A 13,942-nucleotide genomic window follows, 5' to 3' on the forward strand; every position below is an offset into this window, starting at 1 on the left:
ATCCAAATTGATGGTATTTAATAGGAACTGGGAAATTGAAAGTTGCTGACAAAGAGAAGTTTATGTAGGAGGTTTTAGCTGCATTTATTGCTAATTTGTTGCAATCAAACCAACATTGCAGATCAAATGTATCATGATGAATCATTCTATGCCGTTTTCTTTCATCTTTGGCTGAGTATGCTAGGGCTGTATCATCAGCAAAGGATGTTGTGGATCCATTAAATGTATGAGAAAATAAATCATTAATATACACTAAAAATAGTTTTGTACCCAAAACTGATCCTTATGGGACACCATATTTTTTATCTATTGTAAAATTATTATCACTGTTAGCAATTAAGACAAATTGCTTATGATCTGACAAATATGATCTCAGTCACATGTTAGCCACCCCACGGATTCCAGCAGCATGTTTTTCCAAAAGGATATTGTGCTTTAAAGTGTCAAATGCTTTTCTTATATCTAAGAGTAGACCTGACGTTCTGTACTTATGAGGTGAATTGATCCCGTGATAGATATTTGCCATGAACTTGTTAAGCGCCCGCTCTGTACTTAAGCCCTCCTGGAAACCAAATTGATCCCTATGGAAGAATTTCACTCTACTGAAAAAGGATATTATTCTTTTTTTAAAGTTTTTCAAAAATTTTTGAAAAAACTAAGATTAGTGAGATGGGTCTGTAATTTGAGATTTCTGTATTAGATCCACTTTTAAATATCGGGATCACTTAGGCAGTTTTGAGTCTAGCTGTGAATTCACCCTCTGAAAAGTCTTCAAATTTGAGAAGTATTTATATTTTTGTTCCTTTATCAAATAATTCAGATTACTCTTTGCAGTTAAAAAATCATGTTTGTAATAGTTTGTAATTTTGGGGATATTTCTTGTGTGTTTGTAAAGTTTATCACAATTTCTAATTGCAAGGAAAAGGCTATCTGTCATCCATGGTTTCAAGTGCTTATTATTTTAAAAAGATTTTTTTCGCTGGTGAATGCATTGTTTTATATAGTTAAGGATTATATCCATGAATATGGAAAACTTACCATCAACAAGGTCACAATCATATAAATTAGTCTAGTCGTGTTCCATCAATAAGTCTGCTAACTTCTTGAAAACTGTCATATTTTGAACTACTGGAGTAGCATCACTGTCTCCATCATTGATATATATAGTTAGATGACTAAGCTATACCTTCAAGCGTTTGGAAGCATGATGCCTCCTTCATTTCTCGCCGCCATTGAATATCGGGCAAGAAGTCAGGCGCCCAGACAGACTTATATGGGAAAACATAGACTTTCATTGCGTTATATCTTTCGACATACTTGATGGATCTCAATATAATTTTTTTTCAACTTTTCGTCATTTCTATTACCATATGATACAATGATTTGTTCATTGAACATTATTTTTAACTCGACCAAACATCTAATTTAGTGAACCTACCTCACTACAGATTTTGATCCATTCTATTAGCAAATGAATCTCATTTTTACAACATTTTCCTATTACCATGTATTTAGGATATGGAAAATGAAACATTTATTATAGATCGCTAATATTACTGTATATTTTATTAGATGGCAAATAATAATAAATTAACTGTTATCACAATATTTCGTGAAACTGTTTCCATTCGTTTTGCAACTTAAGTACCGGTATAGGTACCTACTATAATCTATACTCCTATATTCAATAAGATAATAAGTAACTACATATTATAAGAACGGGAAAAATAAAACAAAAATTATAGATTGCTAATATTACCGTATATTCTATTAGATGGCAAATAATAATAAATTAACCATTATCACAATATTCCACCCATACTCCTATATTTAATATAAGATAATTAATAACTACATATTATAAGAACGGGAAAAATAAAACAATGGCAATGATGAAGAATTTATGGACAATTTTAGCAAATAATATTTTTTATAATACAAATTTAGCATACAATATTTTCATAGTTCACAAAATATTACAATATAAGACAAATTAATGGAATGGAATATGGATACCTATATTGGATCTATGGAAATAGAATATTATTTATTATAATATTACCGAAACTTATATTTTATTAATCGGCAAATAATGATAATGAATCAACCTAAGCACAATATTCCTTGAAACGATCATTTGGCACTAGGCTTAGCCTGCATGAAACATGACCGATGAAAATATAAAAATACTTATGTATGAAAAGAAATATTTTTATCTGGCGCATGCAGATTCGTACATCCATAAGCACTGCATGAAACTACCATACTTTGAATATTTTTTATTGCTTCAATAAAAAAATATTATCATTTGAAAAAGGCTCTTTTTCTACACAGCAAATACAAATACCCGACTTCTTGCCCGAAATTTCTGGTAGCTACACTAGCGCAGTGGCATCATAGCGGACTTCGCTCTTCTTAATCTTATTCTCTGTATCAATGGTCTCCATATTCAGGTATTGACAATGAAGCCGAAATCGCTCTGTGGTCAGTAATGAGCGATTCAATCACTGCACTCCAAACTTTCATCCTATTATATTAAGATTTGAAGAAAATGTGATCAATACAAGTTGAACTCAAATCTGCTATTAGATAACCGTTAAAATGCAAAATTTCCAACCAGTCAAAAGCTCCAGGATTATTCATAGAATTCATATTAATATTAATGTCACTCAGAACCATTGAATCACCCTGGCCTAAACCATTCAGAAAAACATCCATTCCAACAAACTTCCATCTGTACAAGCTCAAAATGCTGAAATTGTAGTTAAGAAATTTTAAGTGCAGTAAAACTGAATCAGCAACATCAATTCTTGATTCCTCCCACGAACACACAATACCTCTGCTAGGTGAGACAAAAATGATGATACCTGATGTCCTACTTATACGTGGTAGGTCCAGAAAGTAAGTTCCGTTTGGTAATAAAATTAAATTGTGTACAGATACAGAAAATTTATTTATTGCACAAAATTCTACAACTCTTAAACTACTTTTCCACATAACTGCCGAAATTTTTCAGGCATTTGTCATAGCGTGGCACAAGTTTTTGTATGCCTTCTTCATAGAAATTTGCCACCTGTGTCTTCAACCAGTTGGAAACAGTTTCTTTCAGCTTGTCGAAATTTCAGTTTTCCGGTAACAATTTCATGCATTAGTGATCATGAAATTTGGGGAAATTCCATAGCGAGAGCACTAATTGTAAACCTTCGGTTTTCATGGATCTTGTCATCAATCGCGTGAACCAGTTCTTCTGTAACCAAAGATGGACGCCCACTTCGTTCTTCATCGTGCACATCACTACGTCCGTCATTGAACTGATAGACCCATCTTCTCACCATTGAATCACTCATCGCAATTTGTCCATAAACATCAAAAATTGCCGATAAATATCACTTGGGTTCACTTTCCTTGCATTCAGAAAACGAATCCCAGACCTGATTTCACAAGCGGCGGGATTTTCAATCAACACCGACATTGTAAACAAGCACAACAAAACGTACGTGGCTGACAGCGATCTCCAAATGGCGCACGTTCCTTCTCCTTGATACAGAGCGTCTACCGCGCATGTCTGGAACTGCGATCGCAGCGCTGAAGCGGATATAAATTGAAACGGAACTTACTTTCTGGACGTGCTATTGTATCTTTACCGGTAGAGTAATATTGTCATATAGCCTACTTCTATGTTGTAGGGGCTGGTATCATCGATCGGTTGAAACCAGGTTTCAGTTAAGATAATTACATCCGCCTTTACTTTCCAGCAACGAAGGTACATTAAAAAAGGAATCAACATTTTTATTCAAACTAAGTATATTTTGGTGAAAAATTGTGATGTTTTCACCGTTTGCTAGAAAGCACGTGTTAACATCAGTGTTGTGTTCCACAAATTCACAAATCTGAACCATTACAAATGATTAAGTTATGTTGTATAGTATAACGAAGGTTATGCTCGACACTAATATATGATACAACATCAATGATTAAGATGACACACACACAAATCATTTGTACAACATTCATACACAACACATAAGAATGATAGGTGAAGTAAGAAATACATGAGCATACAAAGATTCTATCAGCAATAACACAAAAAAAAAGATTCCTTTGTTCTTCTGAAATGAAAAAGATCTTCGCTCATATCGTCCTCAAACAGAACATCAGACACGCCAAGCCCAAAGGCACCGATGTAATAGAATATAATAATTATATGAGATAATGAAGTTCATGTATAGACTGAGTGTATTCAATTTCGATAGGGGTGATAAAAATCAATAATAGTAGGTTCTTAAACGTAGGCGTTTTAAAAGGAATTTGGCACATTGCGATTGGTAAGGCCTGGATCTCTTCTCTGACTCGCTCCTTTAGTTCTTCCTAGGTGTGTCAGCGATCTTTGAAAACTTCATTTTTGAGGTAAGCTCATAGAATAAATCGCATGTGCCTAAATCGGGTGAGCGTGCCGGCCACCTCAAGTCCACCCTTAGTGAGATAAGCCGCCCTGGGAACATTTGTCTCAACATATTCATTGAAATGCGCCCTGTGTGGGCTGTAGCTTCATCCTGCTAGACCATATTTCTCCCAAGTCATGCTCCTCAGCAAGTTCTTCCAATTTGGGGCACAGAAACGTGGGAGGTGACATTGACTGTGATGTTGCCATTCTCAAAGAACTATGGCCAGAACGATCACCCTATTTAAGCATATGCGATTTTTTTCTATGGGGTTACCACAAAAATAAAGTTATCATAGATCGCCCACACACCTTGAAAGAACTAAAGGAGCGAATCGGAGAAGAGATCCAGACTTTACCAATCGCAGTGTGCCACAATGCGTTTAAAACTTGAAAAATACGCTACATCAGTGTATTTTTGCTGATGGCTGCCATTAAACTGATATAATTTTTAAAAATTAAAGATTTGAGAAAAATTCTCAAAGAACTATGGCCAGAACGATCACCCTATTTAAGCATATGCGATTTTTTTCTATGGGGTTACCACAAAAATAAAGTTATCATAGATCGCCCACACACCTTGAAAGAACTAAAGGAGCGAATCAGAGAAGAGATCCAGACTTTACCAATCGCAGTGTGCCACAATGCGTTTAAAACTTGAAAAATACGCTACATCAGTGTAATAATTTTTAAAAATTAACAATAAAAACTACATTTCAAACTTAATTGAGCCCATTTAAGAATTTTCTTCTGAATTAAACGGTTCATTACATATAACGCTTCCAAACTCTTCAATTGGCTCTGCCCCACTCTGTATTTAGTATTCAACAAAAATCCAAAGTTAAATGCTGTAAATGTTGATGATAAGTAATATAGCCAAGTCTTCGGGGTGGCTTACACCATTCAATACTCGATTAATAATAAATAATCAAGTAATATTTTGTTGTGGAGTCCAATTCAGTCTGGTCGTAAGATATATTTTTTTAATAGATGGAAATTGGCTTGATTACCTCATCACTTGGTGTAATGTTAGTCATTAAAATTTGCAATTCAAAATCAATATTGACTTTATGGTATGATAAGAATTTGTGTTTAAATTTCAATTAATTTTCATATTTTCAATAAATGTTGTTGCTCCTTTTATTTTAGTGCTGATGAAATTTGGAATGCATACTCTGTTACGTTCAACTCATCTGGGGAGAGATTGTACTGTGGGTTCAAGGATTCTATAAGAATATTTGATACTGCAATACCCGGAAAAAAATCCACTTTAATAAAAATAAAAGGTTGGTTGATTGTTTCAAAAATTGTTTGAATGTGTGGCCTTATTTTGTACTAACTGAAAATACACCACCAAGAATGTGGACCATTTTCAAGAAAAACTCATCTATGAATCTCAATCATGTCTTTTATTACATACCTCATATTTTGTCCATACTTCATTCAATCAGTAAAATTAGTGTGATACTCTTATTACAATCATCATAATCCATCATGCCAAAAAATAATAGAGCCCAAATAAATTGATCCATTTAAGCCACAAATGCTCACTTGGTCAGTAAATCTTTACTTAAATACTTTTAGTACATTCTTTAGCTAATTTAATAATTTTTTCTCTCATTTTTCTTCCAGCAGACAAAGAGTTGGACTAAGCCTGTTTTGATTACAGGCAATACTAGCCGGCAGCCTGGCTTCGCTTGCCTTATTGGTCTAGCTGGAATCATGATAAACTACTATAATTCCACAATCAGATTCTGATAATGAATCTGCATACTTCTTTTGCTGCCATATAATATGTTAATAGGGACTTCATGGCTGGATTTAATCACCTGCATATTAACATTTTCGAGCTTTACAGCTCTTGAGGTTGCAAAAATCTCAGTATATTTTGATCAGAAGAAATGAGAATATTCTTCTCCACATTGATTTATTATGGGAATTAGTGTGTTTAGCTCAGTTTTTTTCTAAATCTGAAATAGAGATTATGTAGAAACAATTGGATTTTTCATACTATCATTTTATACAAAACGCAATGAAAAACTGATAAAGCAAAACCCACTTTTAAATCAACACCTCCAATACTTCAGCTGAACTTGTCTATCAAGTTAGAACTTTTAATTCAATGTTAAAATTGTATTGATTTATTTATGTAATATTGTTTTTTTTCCAATCAAGTTTCTTATTTAAGTTACTCGTGGAAACTCGGGAATTGTATATGGGAGTTGAGAACGAACCTCATTCGAACTAGGTTATTTTATTGTGAATTCGGTAGAGAAATCGGATTACCTTTTCCTCCCTCAATCACTCAGTGCCGGTTGCACAACAGCCGGTTAAATTTTAACCGTTATTAATTCTACGAGAACCAATCAGAGAAGCCGTCTTATCAAAAAGGCCTTCTCTGATTGGTTCTCGTGAAATTAATCACGGTTAAAATTTAACCGGCTGTTGTGCAACCGGGACTCAGTGTTTTTAAAAATGACATTAAAAAAAATTATCATTATACTTGTGAAAATTTCTACATGGTTGGGCAATGAAGTATGGAGGATTTGGAATATCTGTTACATATTCATTTTTGAAATTAACTAGAATAAAATTTCCAATAAATACTTTAAATGTTGCCATTTTGATAATAAATTAGAGGGGATAATTAGTACATGAATTAGGGACGGAAAACAACATTCATGAAATTAAATATTCTTTGTAATTTTTACAGAGGTGACTGGCCAACTGGGAATAGTGTCATGTATTGCTTTCAACCCTAGCTCAACTGATTATGCTGTGGGAACCTACGCCAAAGAAATAGGTATGTTGTATGAATCAGAAATGGCATAATAAAGGTTTCATTTTGATCGAATCCTACACATTTTCAAATAAAACCAATTCATTAAATGACAAAACATGAATAACATTGGGTTACAGTAGAATGCTATGTTTGAAATTGTGTAATTTCACCAGCATAAAAAAATTATGGAAACAAAACAATTATTTCTGGATTAGAACAAACTATAAATCATTGGATATTTTTAATGAAGAACATTAAACGCTCACGTTGTCACAGTGAGTGTTTAATTCATTTATTGTAAAATATCTGACTGCTAGTCGTTTTTTTCTAATAACAAAAAGTGTTTTAATAATAAACAGTTCGTGATGGAAAACAACATTGAAGAATTCAATTAGAATGTAGTGTTCAGTAAGGCTGGCCACTAACGGTAGAACATGCATCATACTCAGTCGTCTTATATTGTTGTGTCACAGCGAACCGGATCGAGCAAAATTTTTGAGGTTAGGTCCATTTTTCTCTTCGCTGCTCTATTTGAGTCTATTTATTTATTTATATATATATATATATATATATATATATATATATATATATATATATATAACACGTTCACGTTCATTAAAACTCAGTTTTTAAAAAGAAATTTTATTTGCAAAAAATTAACACATCAAGTGGCTGGAGTAGACTAACTAAAATGAGCGCGCTGAGAGCGACACTAAGCGGTACTGACAAAAATAGTAGTCAGCACATCAATTGTTTAAGTTTACATAATTCCTCGCTCCTTAAGTTTTTTTCGTCCCAAAAAATAAATTTGGGACACTCAAAAATTACAAAAATTAAAATGAAGTTACAAATTAAAGTTTACTAACTTAGATCTAATTTCTAGGTGGTACAATATAGCTTATGGTAGGGGTTGATGATATTGGTACTTGTGTATCAATTCGGTAATTTAGTACACTGGTTGGCTTCTTAAATTTGTAATAAACGATTATCAAAATTACAAGAAGTATAAATGTACTTAAAACAAAAATTACAATGTGGCGTGTCTTAAGGATGAAAGAATCTTCAAAATTTATAAAATCAAAATCTCTAGGTTCAATATCATCAAGTTTACTAACATCTTTCAAATCGATAAGTTTAGTATGAATTTTATTTGGTACATGACTTAATTTTTGTGCATATGTGGTAACTGAAGTAAACGGTAATTTTACATCTGTCATTTTATCATTGATATTCAGATTGATAAGGAAAGATGAGGGAGTATTTATAGTGCCATTATTGATATTAATTTGATCAAACTTATATCCTAAAATACAATTACAATTTTCGAAATAATTCATAAATGGTCTATCATTAATTATTTCTATTCTTACACAACTATCCAAATCCTTATTATTTACTACAGACAAAATACAGTTATCATGTATAATTTCTCCTGAAGTACAAAAAGAAATAGAAGAGAATTTTTGACAATTGGTCAGTTTCCAAAGCTTTTTGTTTTGAGACACAGATATCGATTTTTCTTTCAATTTCATGGTGTGAACATTTGATTCCATTTCAACAGGATAAGACAGAAGGTCATATTTTTCAAATAAATCGTTTAATTTCGGTAAATGGATAATGTAAGTTATAACAGATTTCGATAAAATACAAGTGCTATTACTAATTTCCCATAAAATACTGGAATCTCTACTAGCTAATGAATAATTCTTATAATTAATTAACCTACGAAAATCATCAAAGCTCAAAATTGATGGATGAAGTTTCCCTTCTTTGCAATACATCAACGAGTTAACAACATCATTTATTTCATCATCCAACAATTCTATAGTCAAAGTAATTAAGTCAACAGCTTGCATATTTTCGACCATATTGGCAGTTTCGTTAGTAATATTTTCTAATGCTTTATTATTTGAATTAATATGCTCAACATCGAAATTAAATTTCTTAATTAACTCATGGTTCATTTCAAAATTATGTTCTTCATTTTTAACAAGATGTAATTCATTATTTTCTATTTTATCAATAACTTTGTCGAGGTGTTCTTTGTCGTCAGCAGTCATAAGTCCTGTCAACCATGATATGGCGTTTCCTACCTTTTTCCCTTCGTCCTGGTACCCCCAGAAGAAGGGGTTTATTAGTCCACGTTTTACCTTTTTATTTTTATTTTCAGAAATCATTTCTAATTTAAAATATTGGTTGAGTGAAATTTTCTTCAAGTATTCAATAATGTCAGAGGATATGTAAGCGACTTGCAGATTATTAATATGAGTCTGTAATTTCAAAGATTGTATTTTAAGGTCAGTCACGTTAGTAAAATGGATAACTTTGTATGTGTCGTTAATGAGCATAGATTGTCCTATTTTAATCGGAATTATTCCTGCTGTCTTTGTCAAGTCTGTCAGTCAACGTTGCTGGGATCAGGAACAACAGAAGGATGGTCATTGCCTTCATCTGCAACAATTAGATTATCTTTTACTTTCTTACGAGGCCTTTTCATTCTGTTAGGGTGGATTTTGATTACATTTCTTTTCAGTTTAAACTTATCACCTTCCTTAGTAGCTTTGCTATATCTTGGAACATTTTTGTGAAATTTCGGGTTTTTGATGAATATCCTATCTGGTATTTCAGGTGGTTCCTCTCTATTTTTGTTACATTTTTCTGTTCGTTTTTTTCCTTGATTATTTTCTTGTAAACGGCATCATTCAACGCTTGTATTTCTTTGAAGTATTGATTAGCAAGTTCTTCAGTGATTACTGCGGGATTATCCTGATCTTGATTATTTGGTAAATAATTCTGAATTCCGAAAGTTAGTTCATTTGGGCTTAAGTTGAATTGATCTTTTATCGAATTGTTATAGGTTTGCAAAGCTAATCGAAGTTTTTGTTCAACACTATATTTTGGGAATTTAATTTCGAGTCCTTGTAGAATTTCAATAATTGTGGAGTGTGTTCTTTCTATTAGTCCTTGAGATTGGGGATGATAAGGTGTGGTGAAGTAAGTTTCAATACCATTTATTTCAGTGAATTGTTTGTATAGTGCATTGTTGAATTCTAATCCGTTATCGGTTTGAATGCATTTTGGAATTGGGAAAACTGAAAGATAGTTGTTTAGATTTTCTATTATTTCGATACTGTTAGCTGATTTCAATGTGTAGGCGGAAAGTCTTTTAGAAAACGAATCGACAATTGTGTGGATTTTAATATTATTATACGTGAAAGTGTCAATCTGCAGTTTTTCGAAAGGTTTAGTAGGTGTGGGAGTTACTTTGAATTTAGTTTTAATTGGGTTTCTTTCATACTTGGTTTTCAAACAGATTTCACATTTATTTACAAATTCTGTTACGTCTTTGTGCATTGCGGGCCAATAGTAGTTTTTACGTATTTGTTTATAATTCTCGTTAATTCCTCTGTGGAAGTTTTTGTCTTCATGACATCAAGCTATTATCATTGTTTGTTCATCTACATCAGTTATGTCGGCGTTTATTCTTTTGTAGATTCGGAATTTTATGTTGGGAACTATTTTGACAATTTCATTAGTAATTGAACTTAGAATTTCTGTTTTTAGAGCTTCAAACAATGGACTTTTAATTGAAAATACTATACCGTAAACAGTATCAGGTTTCAAATACTCTCGTATTTCTTCTACGTTGTTTCCAATGTCACGTGCGTCTCTGTATTTGAAAATTATTCTGTTTTTATTAAAGATCTTTTTGAATTGGGGTTTTCCTTTACCTCGTGAAATAACTATTTGGTTTGCTTCAGTGTTTATGATACTATTTTCGTCCATTATACCTATTCTATCATCTGAACTTTCTTGAGAATGTTGTGTCATTAGTGAGTCATTGTCATTATCATTATTGGTATTATTTACAAGGTTTTCATTGCCAGTTTCCACATCATTCTCATTAATATTATCAATATTAGCATTAACTATCGAATTGTTACCTATTCGTTCATCAAGATCATTCAATACACTTTCACTCACCGACGGAGGAGCTTCATTGTTATGGAATCTTAGCAGATCATTGATATCAATGTCATCGTACTCATCATTGTTATTGGCATTGTCTTTGGCATTGTTCGCATTATTTTCCGCGGGAAAGCCTGGGAATAATTCTGAATCGTCAAAACCTGTAAATTCATCACTACTTTCCATCATATTTACATTGAAAGGCCGTGAGAGACAATCAGCAACACAATTTGAGCGACCTTTTATGAGTTCTACGGTGTAATCATACTCTTCCATTAACAATTTCCATCTCATTAATTTAGCATTTGGTTCTTTTAGAGAATGAAGCCATTGGAGTGGCTTGTGATCTGTTCTTAGGGTGAATTTTCTTCCATACAAACATGGCCTGAAGTGTTTCACTGCCCAAGTTATTGCCAACATTTCTTTTTCAATAGTAGAAAGATTTTGTTCAGCGGGATTGAGTGTTCTAGAAGCGAATGAAATTGGGAGATCTTTATTGTCAGTCATTTGACTAAGGACCGCTCCTAAGCTTACGTTGGATGCGTCTGTTGTCAAAATATATGGATCATTCAATTTAGGTAACTGCAATATTGGTGCGTTAGTAATTGCTTCTTTCAGGAAATTGACAGCTTCAATGAATTTAGGATCTTTTGGGTTTATAGTTGATGTTTTTCTCAATGCGTTAGTTAAAGGCTGAGCTATTTTAGCGAATCCTTTTATCATTTTTCTGTAGTATCCTGCCAAACCTAAAATTGTTTTATTTTTTTAGTAGTTTGTGGAACGGGAAAATCTTTTATTGCTTTTACTTTTTCAGGATTAGGCTGAATGCCTTTTTCCGAAACTATGTGACCTAGAAATAGAAATTCTTTCTTAAAGAATTCGGTCTTGTCCAATTGTATTTTTAGTTGATGAGTTTTCAATCGTTTGAATACAACGTTCAGGTGTTTTATGTGCTCTTGTAAGCTATCACTAAAAATAATAATATCATCAAGATATACAAGAACATTTGATAAATCACAAAATATCAAGTTCATTGTCCTTTGAAATTGAGGTGGACCATTTTTCAACCCAAATGGCATTCTGAGAAACTCATAATGACCATTTTCAGTACTAAAAGCTGTTTTTGGTATTGATTCGGGTTCCATTTCGATTTGATGGAATCCTGAAACAAGGTCAATAGCCGAAAAGTACGTTGCTCGACCGATTTTTGAGAACAAGTCTTCAATATTCGGGAGAGGAAATCTATCATCTTTAGTTTTGTTGTTTAATTTCCGATAATCTACTACAAGACGAACTTTGCGTTTTCCTGAAGCATCAGGTTTCTTCGGCACAACCCATAAGGGAGAGTTGTACGGAGAATTAGACGGTCTTATTATCTTTTGTTCGAGTAACTTGTTTATTTCATTACTAATATCCTGCCTAAATGAGATAGGATAGCGGTAGTTTTTTGAATAAACAGGTTCTTCGTCTGTAGTCACTATTTTATGCTTGAGCAAGTTAGTAGCAGTTAATATATCACCTTCGAATTTTATTATTTCGGGATATTTCATAAGAGTACTAATAATGCATTCTTTCTCTTCTGAGTTCATATGCTCAGTTCTCAATAAAGAAGTGATTTCGTCAATGGAGAGGGGATTATCGATCATCTCACCCATGTACAATTCACAATCTTCTACAGAAACTGTTTCGATACTCAACGTTTTGTCACAATCAGAAAAATATTCAATCTCAATAAAACCATTCCTATCAATATCAGTTACAATATTATACAACTGCAATTCCTTAATACTAACAACACATTGCTTATCTGATGGAGTGCAAACATTAGTTTTAATTTTCAATTCATTCCTAACAGTGGTATCGTGCAATCTTTCGTTATGAGACAATTGGTCTCCAAATCAATTTTTGCTTTCAACCCTTGCAATGTTTGCTTTCCAATAAGAACATCATAATTATCGCTAAAATCGTACACATAAAATTTTCCATCTTTATCAACACCAAGCATATTCTTAACATTAATATTTACACAACTTTTTCCATTAGATTCACCAGCGGGTGTACGAATTTTATAATCACAATCAATTATTTTTGAGGAGAAACCATTTGAGGTTTAATGAAATTATATTTACTACCTGTATCGATCAAAATTCGTGAATCATTGTAATGAATATGAGGCAAATCAAGAGAGATCGTATTCAAATCTAATATAAAAATGATTCATTTTCTCGCAAAGGTCACTTACAGCATTTTCCATAGAACTCATTCTAGCATTCATGCTTTCAAATTCGGAAAACTCATTTTCAGAAGATTCAATATTGTGAACTGGAAACTTTTGAAAGTTGGAAACTGTTCTCATGCTCACATCGTTTGATTTTTGATTCAAATTTTGGTTGTTATTATTGAAGTTTGCATTTGGATTACGATTGAAGTTGTGATTTTGGAAACTTTGTCCATTACGAAATCTACTTTGAAAGGATTGTCCTCTGTTGAAATTATTTTGAGGCTGAGAGAAATTTCTCTGATTGAAATGATTTTGAGGTTGAGAAAAATTGCTCTGATTGAAATTGAAATTACGATTTTGAGATTGAGAAAAGTTTCTTTGATTTGAATTGTTTTGGTTTTGAAACTGATGGAAATTTTTCGGATGCGAATTTTGATTGGAATTTGACGAGTTTTGTTTTCCTTCAGATTTACTGAAAGTTTGATTCATTTGTGTTACATCAGTAATAAATCCTAAATGTTTCAAATAA

General features: G+C 32.6%; 1 protein-coding gene across 2 annotated transcripts in view; it reads left to right on the forward strand.

The window, feature by feature from the left end:
- Positions 1-13,942, forward strand: part of LOC111054081 (telomerase Cajal body protein 1) — a 164,186-nt gene that overhangs the window by 106,446 nt on the left and 43,798 nt on the right. For both annotated transcript variants that reach the window (XM_039423806.1, XM_039423807.1), the window contains 2 exons: positions 5,591-5,727; positions 7,155-7,244. In XM_039423806.1, coding sequence (XP_039279740.1) covers positions 5,591-5,727; positions 7,155-7,244 — 227 coding nt within the window. The remainder of the gene's footprint in view (positions 1-5,590; positions 5,728-7,154; positions 7,245-13,942) is intronic.

The sequence above is a fragment of the Nilaparvata lugens genome, chromosome 3, assembly GCF_014356525.2.
Source record: "Nilaparvata lugens isolate BPH chromosome 3, ASM1435652v1, whole genome shotgun sequence".
Classification (NCBI taxonomy): domain Eukaryota; kingdom Metazoa; phylum Arthropoda; class Insecta; order Hemiptera; family Delphacidae; genus Nilaparvata; species Nilaparvata lugens.